This window comes from Heptranchias perlo, chromosome 26 (genome assembly GCF_035084215.1).
Source record: "Heptranchias perlo isolate sHepPer1 chromosome 26, sHepPer1.hap1, whole genome shotgun sequence".
NCBI lineage: Eukaryota > Metazoa > Chordata > Chondrichthyes > Hexanchiformes > Hexanchidae > Heptranchias > Heptranchias perlo.
The window spans coordinates 28,041,330-28,063,154 of record NC_090350.1 but is presented as its reverse complement, the minus strand read 5'-3'; the positions used below and the strand labels follow the sequence as shown (position 1 = coordinate 28,063,154).

Sequence of the window (21,825 nt, the reverse complement as noted above, 5' to 3'; positions counted from 1 at the left end):
ACAGGTGACCAAAAGCTTGGTCAAAGAGGTAGGTTTTAAGGAGTGTCTTAAAAGGAGAAGAGGTAGAGAGGCAGAAAGGTTTAGGAAGGGAATTCCAGAGCGCAGGGCCTAGGCAGCTGAAGTCATGGCCGCCAATGGTGGAGCGATTAAAATCGGGGCTGCTCAAGAGGCAAGAATTGAAGGAGCACAGAAATCTTGGTGGATTGTAGGGCTGGAGGAGGTTACAGAGATAGGGAGGGGCGAGGCAATGAGGGGATTTGAAAACAAGGATAAGAATTTTAAAATTGACACATTCCTGGATCAGGCCAATGTAGGTCAGCAAGCATTGATGGGTGAATGGGACTTTGTGCGAGTCAGGAGATGGGCAACAGAGTTTTGGATGAGCTCAAGTTTATGAAGGGTGGAAGACGGGAGGCCAGCCAGGAGAGCATTGGAATAGCCAAGTCTAAAGGTAATGAAGGCATGGATGAGGGTTTCAGCAGATAAGCTGAGGCAGGGGCGAAGACGTGCAATGTCACAGAAGTGGAAGTAGGCGTTCTTGGTGATGGAGCGGATAGGTGGTCGGAAGCTCTGCTCAAGATCAAATAGGTTGCCACGGTTGTGAATAGTCTGGTTCAGCCTCAGACAATGGTCAGGGAGAGGGATGGAGTCGGTAGCTAAGGAACGGAGTTTGTGGCATGGTGTGTACAGGTGGATGAGGCCTGAGTTTCATTCAAAAGACAGCACCACTGACTATGCAACACTCCTTCAGTACTGCAATTAACCTACATTTATGTGCCCAAGTCCTAGAGTGGAGCTTGATCCCACAACCTTTTGACACAAGGAAAGGAAATTTATGAAAATTTTAAAAGTTCTGAAGGACCTTGCCTGAAACATTGTCTGTTTTTTCTCATCACAGATGCTGTGTAGTTCTAACATTTTCTTGTTTGGTTATAGATACATACTTGCACCTGTACCACAAATGCCTCTCTTCCATTACTTAGAATCTACAGCACAGTAACAGGCATTCTATCCAACTAGTCTATGCCAGTGGTTATATGCCCCACAAGGCTCAAGTAATGCTAGTTATCTCTTCCCACCCTGCCGCCCCATATCCCACTATTCCCTACTCCCTCAAGTCTACATTAAGCCTCCCTTTATATAATTGTAAACAATTTTACAACACCAAGTTATAGTCCAGCAATTTTATTTTAAATTCACAAGCTTTCGGAGGCTTCCTCCTTCGTCAGGTGAACGATGTGAAAATGATGTCCCTTTATATAGGTCAATGCTATCTGCTTCAACCACTCCATGTGGCAGCAAGTTCCACATTCTCACCACACTGAAGAAATTCCTCCTACAGTCTTTATTTGATCTGTTAGTGGCTATCTTCTATTTATGCCCCCTTGTTCTGAACTCACCCACGAGTGCAAACACTTTCTCCACATCCACCCTATCAAACCCCTTCATAATTTCAAAGACCTCTATCAAGTCTCCTCTTTTGCAGAGAAAAGAGCCCTAGCCTGCTCAATCTATCCCGATAGTTGCATCCCCTCAATTCTCGTAACATCCTTGTAAATCTTTTCTCCACTTTCAGAAATCCAGCTGCTTTAGTACAACAATCCAACTTGCTACAAGCAGAGGTACTACCAGCATCAGAAGAAAAACATTTGCACACTGGGACACATTTTAATTGTTTACAATTGAAGTTTCTCTGAAAGAGTACACTGGAGCATAAATTGAATAGTATAATCAAAATTAGTGTGTTAGACTGCATTATCCTCCCCCACCCCCAAATTGTAAAGAACAATTTGCTCACTGTATTTATGAGTCGTGGTAGCAACCAGGCAACATCCAATCAAGTTGCCATGACCTTGAAGGCACCAACAGCTCAGTAATACATTGACAGTACATTAGAGAGTGGAATGCCTTTGATAAAGTAGAACTGTTGGAATAATGAGTTGGTATCAGGTACTAGTGGAGGAAGTCAGAAACAAAACCAACTATTCATCCACCCACCTCCTGCTGCTGCTCCAGTGTTTACACTCGACCTGGTTTTGGCTTATCGTCAGAGGGTACTATAACCTGCGTTGTTTCAAGCCTCATTTCAATAAAAGAACATTTCGTGCTTAAAGGGTTACACTTCCAACTGCCTTTTCAACTTTTTTAAAAGGAGGTCTTGATTACAATCTGTGATAAATACCAGTTGGTTGTTCTTTCAATTTTTCTAATTATTAAATCCTTGAATCTTTCTTCTTTTCCATTAATCACATCATTGTCATCTATCAGCAACTCAGCATTTCAATCTGCCTCAGTACAAAGAATTGACTAATCTTACTGGATTCCCGGGCCTTCTCCGTCACTCCACGTGAAAGGAGGCAAGAAGGTCCAAGACTGCAGGTAAGTGCCTTTCTGGCACAGCTTGTGGGCCCAGAGGAGTAGGAGTGCTTCCCTACATGCAACGCCCCCCCCCACCAAATCGCAGACCATCGACAACCCCCCCACCCGTGAACCCCATGCCCACTAGCACCCACACATTCCCCATTCCCCCCCACCCCCAATCCATACAATCAAAGACTTACCTGAACAGACCCGCTTCCTGGCTGCTCTCCCATCCGACTGAGACCAGCCTGTCAATCAGGCCAGTTTCCCTCCCGCAATTTGACCCCCTCCCCGCCCCATTCCAGGCTCGGGGTCAAAATCATGCCCCAAATCTCCATCTATCTCAGTCTTGAATATACTCAACATCCACAGCCCTTTGGTGTAGAGAATTCCAAAGAGTCACAATCCTGTGTGAAGAAATTCCTCATCTCAGTCTTAAATGGCCAACCCCTTATCCTGAGGCTTTGCCCCCTAGTTCTAGGCACTCTAGCCAGGAGAAACAGCCTCTCAGCATCTACCCTGTCAAGCCCTTTCAGAATCTTTTATGTTTCTATGAGATCACCTCTCATTATTCTAAACTAGAGTGTATAGGCCCATTCTACTCAATTGCTTCTCATAGGACAACCCTATCATCCCTGGAATCAATCTAGTGAACCTTTGTTGCACCACCCCCAAGGCAAGTATATCCTTCCTTAATGAGACCAAAACTATGCACAATACTCCAGGTGTGATCTCACCAAAGCCCTGTACAATAGTAAGACTTCCTTACTCTTGTACTCCAACCCACTTGCAATAAAGGCCAACATACCATTTGCCTTCCTAATTGCCTGCTGTACTGCATGTTAACTTTGTGTTTCTTGTACAAGGACACCCAAATCTCCCTGAACACCAACATTTAATACTTTCTCACCATTTAAAAAAAAATCCTGTTTTTCTATTCTTCCTACCAAAGTGAATAACCTCACATTTCCCCACATTATACTCCATCTGCCACCTTACTGCCCACTCACAAGCTGTCTATATGCCTTTGCAGACTATCTTCCTCACAGCTTACTTTCCCACCTAGCTTTGTATAGTCAGCAAACTTGGATATTCAGTCCCTTCATCTATGGTCATCAATATAAATTGTAAATAGCTGAGGCCCAAGCACTGATCCTTGCAGCACTCCACTCGTTACAGCCTGCCAATCTGAAAATGACCCATTTATCCCTACTCTGTTTTCTGTCCATGCTAATATATTACCATGAGCCCTTATCTTGCTCAACAACCTGACGTGGCACCTTATCGAATGCCTTTTGGAAATCCAAAATATACAACATCCACTGGTTCCCCTTTATCTACCCTTCTAGTTACATCCTCAAAAAACACTAATAAATTTGTCAAACATGATGTCCCTTTCATAAAACCATGTTAACTCTGCCTAATCATATTATGGTTTTCTAAGTGCCCCATTACCACTTCCTTAATGATGGATTCCAGCATTTTCCCAATACCTGATGTCAGGATGCACTTTTCCCCACACAGTTCACAAACATCTCGTACATCAGGCATCAGTCTCTAGTACCCCAGAATTGATTAATGCAAGTATTTGCACAGCTCATATTTAAAAAGTAACAGTTGTGATATTAGCAAACATTGGATTTGTTCACATGACATTCCTTTGCTATTAATACACAAGTTGACCTGTTCATTTAAAATGGTTAATGCCTCCATTAAAACAGCTGAAAGGAATGTCACAAACATGTTAAGAATTTGTCTGCTAATATTACAAACAGTAATTTCTAAGCTGATTGAAGTGCTGAGAGATGTTTCGAGGCCTGACTTTAGAAGTAATTCTTTTCATACTTTCATCATTTACCACTCTCTCCAATTTCAAATTTCTCCCCAAATACATTCCATCAAAACAAGCATTTTTCAAGTTACAGATCCTCATCCACTTTACTATATAACTCTTAACCAACTTTTGAAAATGACCACCACACATATCTGGCTCCAACAACTCCCTCTCCCTCCAGGAAAAGCACAACACACCATGCAGCACAGGCAAAACTAGTAGGGGTAGAAGCAGCTAAGTGCCTTCCAAATTTTTTTGGCATGGGTTACATTCCTCCTCCCTCCAAATCTCAGAATTGCCCCCAATATCTAACCCCCCTCCCCCAAATATATGGTTGCATATATAAGGGAGATACCATCTTACAGGAGAATAGAAAGTTAGAGCACTTGGAGGAGGTGGGAAGAGAACATATGAAAATGATGGGCAAGAAAAGACCAGCTGCTCCAAAAAGCCTGCCCCACACTCATGACTCTCACTGCACTTTAGGAAAGATATGAAGGCCTTAGAGAGAGTGCAGAAGAGATTTACTAGAATGATTCCAATGATTGGCGGAAGGGTCATGAACCAGAGGGCATAGATTTAAGACAAGTGGCAAAAGAATCAAAAGGTGATATGAGGAAAAACTTATTTTTTTTTAAACACAGCAAGTGGTTAGAATCTGGAATGCACTGCCTGAGGGGATGCTGGAGGTAGATTCAATCATGGCCTTCAAAAAGGGAACCGGATAAGTACTTGAAAGGAAAAAAATTGCAGGGTTATGAGACTAGCTGGATTGCTCTTGCAAAAAGCCAACGCAGACTCGATGGGCCAAATGGCCTCCTTCAGTGCTGTAACCTTTCTATGATTCCATGGCTGGAGCATCATGACTAGATACTTTGGTCATCCACCCCCCACCCTCAGCCATGTAACTTCCTGGAGGAAGGAGATGGAAAGAAAGGTACCCTATTGAGAAAGTATTGACAGCATTTCAATTATAAAGAATATAACCAGACACTCCAAAAGATTGATTACACTTCTTACATTTCATTAGTTAGTAACTGGCAGTCACATGCAGGGGCATAGGGAGAAGATTTATGGAGTCAATTTCCCCAGGGCTGCTCCCCCACTCCACTCCCGTAACTTTGAAGAAGACCCCATTTACGCTCGTAAACAGGTTTCTGTCAAACTTCTGCCAAAGTTATGGCGAAGTGGGAGGAGCCTCAAGGAAATTCACCTATTTAGAATTCTACATACTACTTCCTGTTGCTGCCCTTATGCCCTTCACCAGTGCCCATTGGCAGGATTTTCATCAACAGACAAATGAGACCATCACTTCCCCAAAAGTTCCCTGAACAGTCACTCTTCCCCTAAGACACTCCCTTACCCCCACCCCCCACCCAAATCAGCTGTCCTCACCCAGTTCAGAGACACTCCCTGTCTGCAACCACGCACCCACCCCCTGCACTTCACAAAAGGTATCTGTCCTGCCTTTTAACCTTGTAAGTCCATAAAGCTGCATCCCCCACAATACACAAAGGCCCTCTACCTCCTTCATGTTCCCATCAGTCCTGGTTGCAGCTCATACCCAATGTTGCTGCTTTATACAAGAACCAAACTCTCTGCTGCCAGAAATCTTGGATTTATTACAAGACCAGGAATTCCCACTTCCAGCACAGTCTCAGAACAAAGCAGCAATGGGACCGACAGTAAGGAGACAACAATTTCACAGCCAGATCCTTTGGGGTGGTAATCAGCTATTGCCTTGCAAACTTGCATTTGAACTGATCTGCCATCCCAGGGGATAAAAAGTGTACACATTGGTATACCATTGACTTCAAGTATTTATCTAATTTATTTGCATGAAGGGAAAAAGTTACAGGGCTATGGGACTAATTGGATAGCTCTACCAAAGAGCTAGCACAGGCACGATGGGCAGAATGGCCTGTTTCTGTGCTGTGGACTCTACATAATTCTATGCGAATAAGCACAGCATTGAATCTCACCTGAATGCTCGTACTCGGATGTATTATATCAGTCACTGTATGTCCCTTTACCTTCCCACTTACCAAATTAACAATGTCTATAAACCAGAAGATTAGTTTCATCATGCACTATAAAATACAATTATGTATATACAAAATCAGTCACCTGTTCTTCAATGTATATCCATATTTCAAAATATTACGAAAAGAGCTTGGTGCATGGTCTCTAGTCCTCAACAGCCACTTCAATATTTCTGCTTGGGAACGAATACAGACAGATGCTTGCCAGCTAATCCCAGCATCGATCAGTCCAAATCTTTCATAAATTATTTTAAATTTAAAATTAATCCAACAAGTCATATTCTGGTAGCTTCACATTTTTTTTAAAATTCGTTCACGGGATGTGGGCGTCGCTGGCAAGGCCGGCATTTATTGCCCATCCCTAATTGCCCTCGAGAAGGTGGTGGTGAGCCGCTTTCTTGAACCGCTGCAGTCCGTGCGATGACGGTTCTCCCACAGTGCTGTTAGGAAGGGAGTTCCAGGATTTTGACCCAGCGACAATGAAGGAACGGCGATATATTTCCAAGTCGGGATGGTGTGTGACTTGGAGGGGAACGTGCAGGTGGTGTTGTTCCCATGCGCCTGCTGCCCTTGTCCTTCTAGGTGGTAGAGGTCGCGGGTTTGGGAGGTGCTGTCGAAGGAGCCTTGGCGAGTTGCTGCAGTGCATCCTGTGGATGGTGCACACTGCAGCCACAGTGCGCCGGTGGTGAAGGGAGTGAATGTTTAGGGTGGTGGATGGGGTGCCAATCAAGCGGGCTGCTTTATCTTGGATGGTGTCGAGCTTCTTGAGTGTTGTTGGAGCTGCACTCATCCAGGCAAGTGGAGAGTATTCCATCACACTCCTGACTTGTGCCTTGTAGATGGTGGAAAGGCTTTGGGGAGTCAGGAGGTGAGTCACTCGCCGCAGAATACCCAGCCTCTGACCTGCTCTCGTAGCCACAGTATTTATATGGCTGGTCCAGTTCAGTTTCTGGTCAATGGTGACCCCCAGGATGTTGATGGTGGGGGATTCGGTGATGGTAATGCCGTTGAATGTCAAGGGGAGGTGGTTAGACTCTCTCTTGTTGGAGATGGTCATTGCCTGGCACTTATCTGGCGCAAATGTTACTTGCCACTTATCAGCCCAAGCCTGGATGTTGTCCAGGTCTTGCTGCATGCGGGCTCGGACTGCTTCATTATCTGAGGGGTTGCGAATGGAACTGAACACTGTGCAATCATCAGCGAACATCCCCATTTCTGACCTTATGATGGAGGGAAGGTCATTGATGAAGCAGCTGAAGATGGTTGGGCCTAGGACACTGCCCTGAGGAACTCCTGCAGCAATGCCCTGGGGCTGAGATGCTTGGCCTCCAACAACCACTACCATCTTCCTTTGTGCTAGGTATGACGCCAGCCACTGGAGAGTTTTCCCCGATTCCCATTGACTTCAATTTTACTCGGGCTCCTTGGTGCCACACTCGGTCAAATGCTGCCTTGATGTCAAGGGCAGTCACTCTCACCTCACCTCTGGAATTCAGCTCTTTTGTCCATGTTTGGACCAAGGCTGTAATGAGGTCTGTTTTTTAAAAGACATCCAAAGTCTAGAGTTGTCTGTGTGTGCAGATAAGAGCCTCGATCTTTTCTGTGGATAATGAAAAAGGGAAAAACCAGCCACAGAGCGCAAGAATCCACCCTAGTTCCAGTCACACGCCCATACAGGCAGTTTCTTGCACTTGTGCCTGGAGGAGAGAGAAGCAAAACAAATATGTTCAAAAAAAACTGGTTCTGTACGTATATTTCCAATTTCCACACTAAGGATTAAACTGGTGACTGCAGATTTGCCCTTATAAGCATCCATGCTGAATTTTGTGATCATTCAGGATCTAGTCAGTCAATTTAGATTCTGCTTTGGCCACCCTTGTTAACTGTTACTTCCTGGAAACTGACATGCCTAAGCAGTGCTCAAAAGTTTCATTTAAAATCAAGTAAAAAGGAGGAGCTTTGATCACTACATAAATCGCAAAAGCTTTAAGGATTAGCTGATTAGATGAAAATGAGCAGGTCGACATCAGATAATGACAGGATTGGGCTACATTGTAAAGTCCTCCATTATCAAATAGCCTGCCGACATGCTCTGCTTATTCGCATGCATAAAGAGGTACCAAAATTCAATGTATCATTTTGCTTTTGTTAAAAAGACAAAAAGTATATTTAAAATAGAGAAACCAAAAAGTGAAAGGCCAAGGCACATAGTTCACGTCACGACCAAAGGTTGAAGAGTATAAGGGTAAAGTAGTGGTGATTAGGTGACGTCAGGCTTGGATTTCAAAAATCTAAAAAGGATGAGAAGGAAGGAACATCATAAATAGGAGCAGGAGTAGGCCATACAGCCCCTCAAATGACTGAGGGATGTAAGGAGGTCCTCAGGCAAGGCCCGGAGAAAGATTTGTAGGAGACTATGCAGCAGCTCTGAAACCTGCTCCTGATGAAATTCCCACCCCCCCACCCACCCTTCTTGTGTCTCTTCTCATGAAAGCACTAATTCTTACTCTGGTCTGGATCCACTGGTGCTCCCACTTCTATCCAGTGATTGTTGCTGGAAAGTGAGCTGGCAGACATCAGATAAGGATAGGATTGGGCTACATTGCAAAGTCCTTCACAATCAAATAGCCTGCCAACGTGCTCTGCGTATTCTCATGCATAAAGAGGTACCAAAATTCAATAGCATTCAAAGGCTGGTGAGCAGTGCCTTGTGTACTCTAATTTTCACCCACCTCCATTCATGGTGAAGCAAGTTGTACTCCACCATTATATTAAAAAGGATCACACTGATCAGACAGGTCAGGATAAATGCAGTCACACAGCATTTACACGGCCCTCTATCCCAATTCAAGTCATGCATAAGACCTGGCATTTGCTATTGCTTTTTTTTCCCTCCACCCCCGCCGTAGAAAGTAACAGAAAATAGACACTGGATCACTTTCACCAGTCTGATTTACAGTAAGCATCTGTCATCCAATGGGAGAGTTTGACATACCAAACAATGTCTAAGTCCTTCCTTTTCATCCCAAATTTTCTGCAAGTCCCTCCTCGACGAGAACTCAAACTTGCATTTATATAACGGCTTATCATGTCTCTCAAACATCTCAAAAACACTTCAAATATAAATACCTATTTTGAAATGCAATCACTGCTGATATGTAGGAAAATATGCAAACCATTTTGCTCATTGCAATTTTTTTTATTGTGGCACTAGCAATGAATCACTGTATTCTGACTGTAGAATTGCTATTTTCAAGGTCCACGTTTTATTTTCTCAAAACTTGTGCACCATGGGGGAATCATCCCATGCAATTGTTAGTCACTCCCAAAACCACCAGAAAAGCTTCGGAACACTTGAGAATGTCGAGTTAAAAAAACAAGATGAACTTGTGATCACTGGAGATTAGAAGCATTTTGTTTTTATTTCTTGAAAGAAAACAGATAAGAGTCCAAAAAAAGTGACATAGCATTTAGTATGCTAGGAAAGTAGATATCACATGATAAATGAACATGGGGATGCAAGAGTTTTAAAGCAAGTTTATTTTCCCTTACTCCACTGCCCTTCATTAAGGAATCAACAGGTGCCCAGTGGCCTCCTTCCCCATCCCTTGCGTGCCCACAGCCAACAATCAAAGAACTGATAGATCTCAAGTCTTCCCACAAGCCATCCTGCAAGTAGTTTCACAAAGCTGCAAACATTTCAAAAATCGACAAAACCAGAGAAAGCGTCGACATTAGCAATTAAACTGTAAAACAGCAGCAGCCACAATTAAAACAAAATTCATGGGGTTACCATCCAGGTTTAGATCAAGGCCTTCACCCCAGAATAGGCAAAAACAAGTATGGAAAAACTGACAAGATTGCACATGCACATCACCCCAACCAGAACAGTTCAACCTCATTTCACAAGCGAGGCAAAATAAAGAGATGGCACATTTACAGCAGAACCTATTCGTTCTCTACGAGCTAAGTAGGCCAGTTACATCAGTTTGTCATTTACTCGGCCGGTTAGCCCCAATGACAAAATAAAAATGAGTCAGATCATCTGGCACAGGTGCAGAAAAATAAGACTTCTCAGGATAGCTGGATTCACAATTAATCCTTTCATGCAACTATCAGGTTGCATGCTGCTTGTACACATGTACCTATGCTGTCTCATACAAGCCATGGAACAGTAAAGGGGCATCTACACATAGTGTGTGAAGTGCTGTGGGAAAGAAAGCATTGTTTTTAATCAGGTGCCAAAGAGGCTGACAAGTGAAGTGCAACCCTTTTCATTTTTGGTGTTAATAGCCCTGTACATTCTGTGCTGTAACATTCTATGACTAACATTCCATGATTGTATATACCTGTGAAAGGTACTGGGACATCTCTTTAAAAAAGGTTGTATAACCCTTATCAAGTCGTTACTCATTGCTCTGTCCTCTAACTCTAACACTACAGACTCTGTTCTCCTCTGCATTACTTCCAGGGCCTGGACAGTCACCTTATGTCAAGGCAACAAACACTACTTGAGGTGTGGACTCTTCAGGACACTGTACAGCTTCAGCATGATTTCTGGGGATTTGAACTCAAATGATTGGCAATATTGCTCTTTTAACATGAATTATACAGGCTGAGCACAAGCGGGGAGCATTCAGCTCACAATTCACACCCAGCAGATTCAATGCTTGGAAAGATAGCTGACTTGTCAGCTTGGGTTTTGCAAACCATGTTTCCCTTTTGTAGCATCCCTTGTATGCTAAAGAAATCTCATTTCATTTTTTTTTCTAGGCAACAAACAAAAAAGTGGCATATGTGGTGAGAATATGCATCATAAACCCAACAGCTCAACTCGGGCAGCATCCTAAAACTGGCACAAGAGTAAAACTGTCAAATACAATCTCAGCAACTTACCTGCCCCAAAACAGTCCACCAAGATTCACAGGGTTGCTAAATCTAAGCTTGATACCAACATCTTCAAATAACTGGACCTGCTTCTGAATACCCCCTGGATTACCTCCCCCACTCCCACCATGCAGTATCTCCTGCAACCCATTCACAGCCAGAAAGAAACAGGTTACTCCGTCCCCAAATCCAACACCATCCACACAAGTGAAAACACGAGTAAGAACAGCCCCACTAATCATGTCCATGACTGATATTTTTTCCCCACTAGAACTCATTTTTACCCTGACTAATCAAAACATTTTCCTAAACATTTGCTACGACAACATTACAGCACTAGGGAAAAAAAGAGTCAGACTTAAAATCTTGCATACTTCGGCAATTCATACACATGAGCCTTTAGGTGATTACAGGACAATAAAACCTTTTGTTCTTATTCTGAATCACTTTTGGGTGGAGTGCTAATGCGGTTGGATGGTATTGTCAAGTTCTGTGGTCTGTTAGCGAGGTACGACATTAGGAGCTTTATAACAAGGATATCCAAACTTTTGTCATTATGAGCTGCATAGGGGTGTATCATGGAACCTCAGAGGCCAACTTATGAATGCTCCCAATAATTTGCATACATCTCAAGCTGCTGAAATGTGCTTGAGGCCTCTGAACAAACACTTTGGCATATAATGAATGAAAGCTTGATTTTTCATTAAAGTGGAGGCACGAAAGAACCACCAAGGCAGCTGTGAGATGGTTGAACACCAATAACAACTTGCATTTATATAGCGCCTTTAACGTAGTAAGGCGCTTCACAGGAGTGTTATCAAACAAAAATGTCACCGAGCCACATAAAGGAGGTTGTAGGACAGGTGACCAAAAGCTAGGTTTTATACAGCATCATAAAAAGGAGGCGAGAGGCAGAGAGATCTGGAGGGGGAATTCGAGCTTAGGGCCTAGGCAGCTGAAGGCAAGGCCACCAATGGTGGAGCGATTAAAATCGGGAATGCACGAGAGACCAGAATTGGAGGAGCGCAGAGATCTCAGAAGGTTGTAGGGCTGGAGGAGGGGCGAGGCCATGGAGGGATTTAAAAACAAGAACGAGAATTTTAAAATTGAGCGTTGCTGGACCAGGAGCCAATGTAGCTCAGCAAGCACAAGGGTGATGGGTGAACAGGACTTGGTGCGAGTTAGGATATGGGCAGCAAAGTTTTGGAAGAGCTCAAGTTTATGGAGGGTGGAAGATAGGAGGCTAGCCAGGAGAGCATTGGAATAGTCAAGTTTTGATGGTTTGGGTACTTTTTTTAAAAAAAAGGAACTTCTCTTTCCTAAGATATGCGATAGTAGTATGCTAGTCATAATGCTCAGCGATGCTAATAGATGGGTGGGGATCACCACAAACTTAAAATTTAAATTCACAAAAGGTGAACTTGAAAAAGTACCCATAATATTCAGCCTTGTACAAACATTTGCGTATCCGCAATTGTGGCTTTTTAAATAAAAACATAGATTAGATTCAAGCGAAGTCAAACTTTGGAAAGTCGATAGGTGCACTACCTCACAGACAGCAAGGAATCTCACTGGACTTCAGCTGAAAAAGTTCAACCAAGAAGCACAAGTTTAGACTGGAACAGTTAGACAAGAGCAGGCAATGCCCAACTCATTAGCTAATCGAAATACAGAGTGCAATCTATTTCACCAGAGACTTGGGCTGAAACAGGGTGGCACTTCATACTGGGGTAATTTATGTTTTCACTGAGTTGATCCAATTTGGTTCCATTTGGATTCAGCTGAGATAAGAGCAGTTTTTAGCATAAGTGGAGATCGGGACAAAAAAAAAACTGAAGCTGCTTTTCGGAAAGACAGCACAGAAACCCAATTCTGATGTTATACTTTTAAATTTTAGAAAATCCTAAATTTAGATTCCAATTCATCTGCCCCCCTCCCCAAAATACACAAGCCTGAAGAACTTCGAAACTCAGATTACTGTTCAATATTCGCAGACCTTTCAAAGCAAAAGGTTATGATTTGCATTAATGATTGATCAGTTCAAATACAGGCCCTGCATCAGCGCTCACTGGTATTGGTGCCAACAGAGGGCCAACCAGCCACAAGTTGAACACATCCTGTAATTTGGGAGAGTAACTCAAAATCTGTAACCTAACACCCCAATAATACTTTACTAACTGATGCAGTACGAACTTTATTGTTTAGTAGGCTCACGGGCTGCCAGACATGTTTTGTGGGACTGTTCTAGCTGTTCTGTTGATCATTGTGTTTGGGCCAGTGTGAATGGTTTAGATTGCTACTGAGTGGGAGAAAGAATACTTGAACAGAGTATTAGTTACCAGCAAGATTTGTAATTGTTCGACAAGCTCACCTCAAATCATTAATGAAGTACTAGACAGTATGTACCAACAGGTTGGGAGGGTGGCCGCTGTGTAGGAGAAAGCCCCCAGGCAGTGTATAAACCAGCATTAATATGTTTGCCCAGAAACTGTCAGCCGGCCCATGAGTACCATACCAAGAGCAATTTCCGGGCTGAAATAATTTAAATATTCAGTGATGGTTTCGCTATGGGAGTGGAGAGAAACAAGCAGAGGCTTTATTTTTTAAAAATACACTTGACAAGCTGCAATGCCTGTATTGTGCCAGCTATACACAGTGCTTGCACCCGACCCCAATGACAGTGGTAATGTTGCAATTATTACCTTCCAACTATTGTTATATTACCATGTGAATTACTCTGCATCATAGCAACAAGCTGCGAACACAACATGCTGTTTTAGGGAAAGCCATCATATTCTGAGTGTAACTTGTACAGGAGATGTACTTTTCTGAAGAAGAATTGTTGGAAAGTCTGCCACTTGGTACCTACCACTACTGAAATAATTTTAAATGAAGCTACATTACAAGCACATGGGGGTGGTGGGGGCAGTGAGAAAAGAGAGGGAGGAGAGGAGATATCTTCTGCATGCTATGTACAATTAAATCAAACTCATTTTATGAAATTGGAAGGATGGGGCTAAAATGACCTCCTTCTGTGCTGTAAGATTCTATGGCCTCAATTTTAACGCTGCCCCCCCTCCCCCCACCACCCCCCGATGGGCAAGAAAGTGGGTTAAAATATCGGGATTAAAACAACCCTGTTCCCAGCCAGGCGGGGACCTACTTAACATTCAAAAGTCATGGCCCGATTAAGTCATCGCCACTGTGACTCATTTTTAACCTCACCACGGAGTGTGTCTCGGCTGTCTGCTGCCTGGCAGCAGCAACACGGAGAGAGGAGCTGACTGGCCAGAAAAGGCCCAGGTAAGTTTTCGCAGCTTTGCTTGTTCTTAAGCTCCTTGCGGGCCGGGAGAAGCTGGAGTGCTCCCCCAGGCCACCCAAGGAAGCCTTTGGCCTCCCCAGCCATGATCTTGCTCGTTCCCAACGCCCTTCCCGATCATGACCTGGAGCCTTCTCCACCCCACTGATTGCCAGGACTGTCCCAACGGTATCCGGACGATAATTTCCACTCCCATTCACCAGCCAGGCTCCCAATCTGGCCGGCTGTCGGGCGGGAATCTGCACAAAATTAATTTAACGACCTGCCGTTAAGATCGGCAGGGCCTCCGTGTCCCCGGCCTTGCCAGGTTCTTCACCCGCTATCAGGTTCCCCCGCACCCTCCCTGTTAATATCGGGGCCTATCATTCTATTACTTGACAAACCTCTCAGCAGATCTGCCATTGAAGAAAGGTGAGTAGACTATTGAGACATGATCAATGTGATACTCTACGGAATTCCCTTAAAGGGTTAAATTGAAGCCGTGATTGTCTTGACACTAGCAATGCACCGCCATCCCCACACCAACTCTAGCAAGAGCAGCTCCAAGAAACAGCATTGAATTTTTTTTGTAACAGTTACAATATAACCATCTTTTATTTCCAGTATTTAAAAAGAAATCCTTAGGCATCCTCCAATATTGCTTTTGAATTTACCAATTGGATAGGGAACTGTCCCACCAGCCCTTTTCAATTCGTAAAAAAACTATTGATAGTACAGGGGATTAGCAAGTCACATTCATATTCATATTGTCAGGTTACATGTGAAAGGATCATACACGCCCTAACCACCCACAGTGCACTTCACTGAAACACCCCATTTGCAAACCTTACATCAATGGTGGCACTGGCCAATACCACAGAAGCATAAGTGGACTGTTTGTATTTAAGAAGGAAATTCAGTCCATGGAAGTGAAGGAGTACATGCAAACTTCATACCAAGCAGTTAAGCCTGTAGTTTCAATTTGACAGGGTTGCACACAATGCTGAAAAGCTCCACCCAAAATAAAAGCAGCTACGAATATTAGAAAACCATTGCTCAATATTGGTTGTGAGACCCTACTCATAAGGCTGGTGAAAAGACAAGTACTTCAACTTATGACCAGAAAACTCCAAATAAGAAGTGGGCAAAACATATGCAATGGAGGGGTGCTTTCTAGAGGCCATACTTAGTGTAGTTTCTTATTTGCAAACAAAAACAAGTCTGATCAACAACATCTCCACAAACAAGACATGGCAGTTTATGAAGTAGTAAATGCAGGAACAGAGGGAAACCTGGGTAATATACATTTAATTGAAGCATCATTCTCGCTGTGCAAGAGTTCTAACTGATGTGTAGTGTGGGAATCAAGCAAACTATTGTTTGGCAAATTGGTTACTTTTTTTTTTCAGGATTTAACTAGATAATGCTGGATACAGGGCCTACTGAATTTTATAAAAGCCTTGTTTAGTGGATGAGTTTGGTCAAAGCAAATACAGTGAATTCCATCTGTATCCACTGCCACCTTCACCATTAATAAACACATTTCTTTATAAAGCAGCAAGGACTTCATGTACAGCACTGTTTGTCTCCAAAAGCTTTACTTCAAAAAAGTAACTTTTAATGGGGTAAAGGCTTTAAAGAAGTTGCCTGCCGTTTATAGTTGAACATTAATTATCTGCTAAAGTTTTTATGGAGTACATTTAAAATACCTGTTAAAATTCCAGGCTACTCAATTATCCACCAACTTCCATGTGTGTTTGTGAGAAATATAAGGTCGGTCCTCCATTCTGGCCAATAAGAGGTTCCACTGAAAATGGTTTTTATTAAAATAAATATGTTCACGTATTTTACAACCAGGAAGGAAATTAAACATTTCGCAAATCCTTACATTTTCTATGGGAATTGCCTGTCCCCAGACTCATTTCCCCCCTCCCCCAACACTAAAGAGTCCAGACTGTACGATCACTATTAGCAGAACTCCAATCAGCCCACAATCTGGTGAAATTCCAATCTTTTGCTTATTCCCAAAAGGTATTCTACTATTCTGTTCAATGCTACGATCAGGTGCAAGTTGAGATTTAAAATTATCAATTGACTATATTTGCATAAATTTAGGATTCCCAATTCCCCCTGGCAGGTGTCTTGACCCCAGGACCTTTTACCATGACAACGGGATGTGCAGAACAGCCCAAATTGACATATCTAGACAACGTCTCTCATCCCTGTGCAGAAGTGCAACTTTCCAGAGTTCATTTGAATGGAAAGACATGGACACAAAACCTACCACTCCACCAATTGAGCAGATAAACACAGTGCTATGCTACCACCAGCCCACCTTTAAGTCAATGCTTCGGATGAAATGATTGCAACCAAAAAGCTTCTCATTAAGAAGTTCTTTTCCCAAAGGCTCATAAGTAATCCCAAAGAGGCAATATCCATTGCAGTCACAAACTTAGAGATACCAATAGGTAAAAAGTTTGTCTTTTTTCTTTAAAATAGATCATATTCCTATACATTTAGAAAATCCAGTAGGCATGCAACTGTTACTTAAGGTTATTTTCATGTTTTATCTACAACCCATGAAAACATTGAGACCTTTCATTATATATAAATACAGGTCATCAGTGAGGCCAACTTGAAGGCAAAAAGTGCTCAATCATCTCAGTTCACTGCAACTGATCAGTCTTAAGCAAAAGAGCTACTCTTCTCAAACTCAGTGTCGTGAAGAAAGAATATCTATGAATAGTGCACAAGTTCTTTAATACTTTGGATTTTAAAATCAAGTGGTTAAGGAAAATCAAGGCAATAATACTTCACATTAAAGCTCAGCCAATAGTACATGGTGGTGGTTAAGGTTCACTATTTGCAACATGTAGGTAAATGGAAGGACCTCAAAGCAGCACACACACACACACACACCAAACAGGAAATATTGACACCAAGCCATGTTTTTACCTTCAGTGCCCTCATGCAAATGGAAGGTCATTTGAAAAAATAAATGTGAATATTCAAGCATTCATGAAAATGACTAGTCCCTGAAATTCACTGTTCATTAGCTTTTATATAGAGAGCATTTTGACTTTCACCTGTACAAGTGCAGGCAAGTTCTCCCAACTCCAGTATCCTCTATTGAAAACAATACCTATCTTTCATTCCAACCTTGCTGTGTACACAGTAAAGCCGAGCTCCAGACTCCCAAGGGATAGTCAAGCAACTTGTTAAACACACTAACATCTTTCTCTTAAACATGGGTTTCTGATCCACTTAGTCATTGAATGGAGAACACTGTCAGCACACAAATCGTGAGGCTACCAATTATAACCCCAGCAATTAATTCAGGAGAAAGAAAAAATCATTGCTACCCTCCACAGGAGAGCAGGGCAGGGAGTGTCCTTGGATACAGCACACTTCAAAACCAAACAAAACCTGTCTTGCCACTTTTTTTTTTAAAAAACAAATTCAGATAATTTTCTTGCTACATTGCAAGCAGGTACTGTTACAAGTAATGGCCACTCGAGGGACACAGTCCTAATCAAAGCAAGCAGCTTTCTATCCTAATTAATCCACCCCTCCGCCTAAAACCAGAGCTGGTTTAGTATATAGCTAGTTCACAGATACGGCTTGGGAACAGCAATAAATGCATATGCAATGTAGGTCTTACTAATTTAGCGTAAGAAAACACAGATTGCAGTAACAGAGCATATGGTATACAGTACATGACCTCCCAGCACAACAAATCAGCAACAGTGTGTGCATAGATACACATACAGTAAAAGTCCCATTGAAGTCTTTCCACATGAAAGCTTTTTAACACATACAAAATCAGAGACTTACCTTTTTTCTGCTTGTCAGGCCGACCGATATCAAAGTGCCACAAAGGTTTGGTCTTTGTGCCCTGCGACTTCTTCTTGTGGTGAGTATTCCCCATCCTGCGTGTGCTTGTATCTAGAGCTCCACACACTCTCCTTCATTGCTGCAGAATGGGTGACACCTGGCTAAGGGCCAGAAACTAAATCCAGCTGCAGCACAGACAGCAGAGCTTGCATCAATCAGACCTAATGTGACCAGTAGAAAGCATGGAGGGAGGGGATTACCCAGAACCTGTTAAACACTCCTGGATGCCTGCCTCCTATTCGTTCTGTTCAATTCTCATTTATTTCTCTTCCCTGCCTTCTTCTTTTCTTCTGCCCTCTGCCCTACTTTATCTCCATACATCTCTATTTCTGTTCTTTTGCTTCCTCCTTTTTCCTGTTTTCTTCCTCATTCATTTCTCAGATGCAGCTTCTAAATTCTTTGCCTTCCAGCCTTACCTTTTCTCAACCCCACTTCCATTCTCTTCCGTTTGAATAATCCCCACTTGCTCAAACTTTTAGAAAAGCATTTCTCAACGTCAAATGTTCTTACCAACGGCTGCTCGGTAGCACGTGGATATTTAAACAGAAAAATTTAAAGTGAACAAATGTAAGATACGACCTAGTCTGTGACTGAATCATAAAAACCCAGAAAGATCTCACATTCGATCGCTGGTCTGTGCTGAGTTAGCTGATTTTAACCGAGGTGGTTGTGAGGATGCAGCAATTGGCCTCACAATCTCTGGCCCTGATTTTAATGGCAGGGCGTGTATGGTGCGTTGGAGGCCAGAAACGGACGGTACACCCGGCAGTTCTGAAGGAAGCGAGGCCCGGCCGATTTTAATTTAAGGGCCACATTTGAATAACTGACATTAGTGTCCCACTCGAAACCGGCAGGAATGACGTCAAGGCCAGCAGGCGGGAGCGGGAATTGAGGCAGGAGCTGGCCGTTGCCGGGGACCTACAGAAACGGGCCCTGGCATAAAGTGAGTGCTTGGGGGGGAGTGGGGGTTGGAGATTCCCAAACAGATGCTGGTGTAGGGAGGGCCGGGCTAGAGAGGCCCGAGGATTTCTTCCTAATCCTCCGAAGAATAAAAAATCTTACCTCTTCTGGCCGCTCTGCTGCACCCGCCAGGTTTCTCCGCCGGCTTTGACACCGGTTGGGCCTCCCCCCGAGTCGTTGTAAAAATCACATCACGGCACCGATGACATCATTGGGCCACAACTTTTACACCTAAATTAGACCCCCGCCTGACTGCAGCGGGAGCCTTGGCCGACTTCAAAGTCGGCGAATATAAGATGGCGCCCAGCGGGAACGGTGTAGTGTCAAGCCGGTAAGTGGTCTCGGCCTGGTCTCAACCCATTCCACACACCACTGTCGCTGGGCGAGGGGGTTAAAATCGGCCCGTCTGAGCTAGGGAGCAGGACTAAATCAGCCGGGGCTTCTACTCCTGACTGTTTTCCAGTGACACCTGCTGGAAAATTTGTATATTTACAAATCAGGTCAGGATAGGATCATACTTGGCTGAAATGCCCTCCACAGTCAAATAGTTTGCCAGGATTCACTGTTTAGACTCAAAAGGGAAGAATGGCCACTTGACCCTTGGAACTGTACCTCAACAAGAGTCAAAGCCTTCATATGTGGAGAGAAGAAAATTGGGGGGCAAATAAAATATTTCAATTATTAATTTCTACTCTGAATGTGGATATTCCCATGGTTATCAATATGGTCGCTTTGGTAACATAGTCCAAAATTAACAATGAGACAATCTACATCAGTCTCAGTATTTCCTAGCAATGCATGGATTGGTCCCCAAAAATGTACAATATGTCACTCTAATCTGCCGTAGATTTTATTGTCTAAAGGTGTCCATTACATATACAGTAATAGAAACTTGTCAGTGAATTTTAAGATTAACCCAGACATGGTTCAGATAACAGTTATAAAGTGACTTGAGGTTTGCTCTTACTGTTTATGACATCCAATCAAGTGGTTAAGATGGTCATAGACTTGTAATTCACCCCCAAGTAACAACTATTCTTTAAACAGTCTGGTTTAATTCTTAAAGAAAATTAAAGTAATAAGCACACCATCTAGCATTCAACGGCATAACCCAAGTGTCATTACTGGTAACACAGGCCCTTTGTTGCTGAACGATGCAGTATCATGTGATGAACAGAAGGATAGTACAAGGTTGTTTACTGCAGAAGATTACAGGGTTGTTCAAATGAGTTTTCATTTAAAAGATATATTTTTGTAGATTCTGCTCACTCTCCCTTGGTTTCTCTGGGTTGTTTGTTACCGTCTGTTCTCCCAAATCCGCACTAACCAACAGGAAGAGCAACAAACAAAAACAAGACACATCGGTGACATCTTATAAGCAATTTTAAGAACTGAATGAACGTGTAATTACCAACAATGCAATTCCTATGTACCAAGCTATTTTCACAGCATCAGCTGTGCTAATTACCCCTGACCAGTCTTCAAATCTTCTTTAATCATCTTAGAAATGCTGATAGTGATTACAATGATGCTAATGCATTATGTAATATCATTGTGCTGGTACATGCTTTTTAACATGGTTATCTGTGTTTTCCTACCCTTTCTAAGATATCGAGGGGCTCCTTTACAGTTGGAGTCCTGTGTCCATGTGCGCATTTTGGGTGCCACGCCAGACCCGAGCCCATTACTTCTATCTCTCTTTTTCTTTCTCTTCTCTTTATCCCTCTTGGGTCCTTCTCTCCTGTCTCCTCCCCTTTCTGTTACCCAGTCATGCCTCCTTTCTCTTCTCCCCTCATGGATATTTACCGCCCCCCCTCCCCCCGCAAAAATCCCAACCCCAACTCTTCACTACTCCTCCACTTTCCTACTCTCCTGCCCCATTCCTAGGCTTGACTCCCTCATGGGTAAGCCCATAGCTTCTCTCTGTGCTTCTCCCGGCATTCTCTGAAGGGCCCATTGAGGCACTCGTCACTGCCTCCTTACAAGCAGCAACCCCAACTGCCACATCCTCCTCTCTCAGCATGCCCGTTGGGGGCTTATCTTGCCAACCACCTTCCCGTTCCACTCACCCTCCTACCATTGACCTTGTGGACTCTGCCAGCGGACCAACAATCACCGCCCCTCTCCGCATCTCCCTCCAAAATGCCCATTCACTTGCGAACAAGGCCCTTGTCATCCCTGACCTTATTGTGGATAATTGCATTGCTATCATGGCTTTGATGGAAACTTGGTTCATGGGTGATGACACCTTGCCTCTGACTGAAGGTTCCCCGCCTGGTTATACCTTCCACTCTCGCCCCACCCAACCCGCCATGGTGGCGGAGTGGGCCTTATCACCAAATCTCACCCTGGTCTGTCCCCCTACTCCTCTCGTACCTTCTTCTCCTTTGAGCACCTCTCCTTGTTCAAGCCCTCTCGCCTCTCATTTAAAATCTGCCCACCCAGGCCCCACATCAAATTTTTCACCAAGATATCCTCACTGCTTTCCTCCCTCAGTCTTGCCATCTCACATGGTCTCAATCACAGACGAGGCCATCTCTGATCAGTTC

At 43.4% G+C, this 21,825-nt stretch overlaps 1 protein-coding gene across 2 annotated transcripts in view; it reads right to left on the bottom strand.

The window, feature by feature from the left end:
• Positions 1-21,825, bottom strand: part of LOC137342620 (NHS-like protein 3) — a 183,241-nt gene that overhangs the window by 105,927 nt on the left and 55,489 nt on the right. Inside the window, exon 1 of one of the 2 annotated variants that reach the window (XM_068006645.1) lies at positions 18,257-18,408. The exons of the other annotated variant lie outside the window; for it this stretch is intronic. Coding sequence (XP_067862746.1) covers positions 18,257-18,350 — 94 coding nt within the window. The 5' untranslated portion in view covers positions 18,351-18,408. Of the gene's footprint in view, positions 1-18,256; positions 18,409-21,825 lie in introns of those variants that run through there. 2 annotated transcript variants of the gene reach the window in all.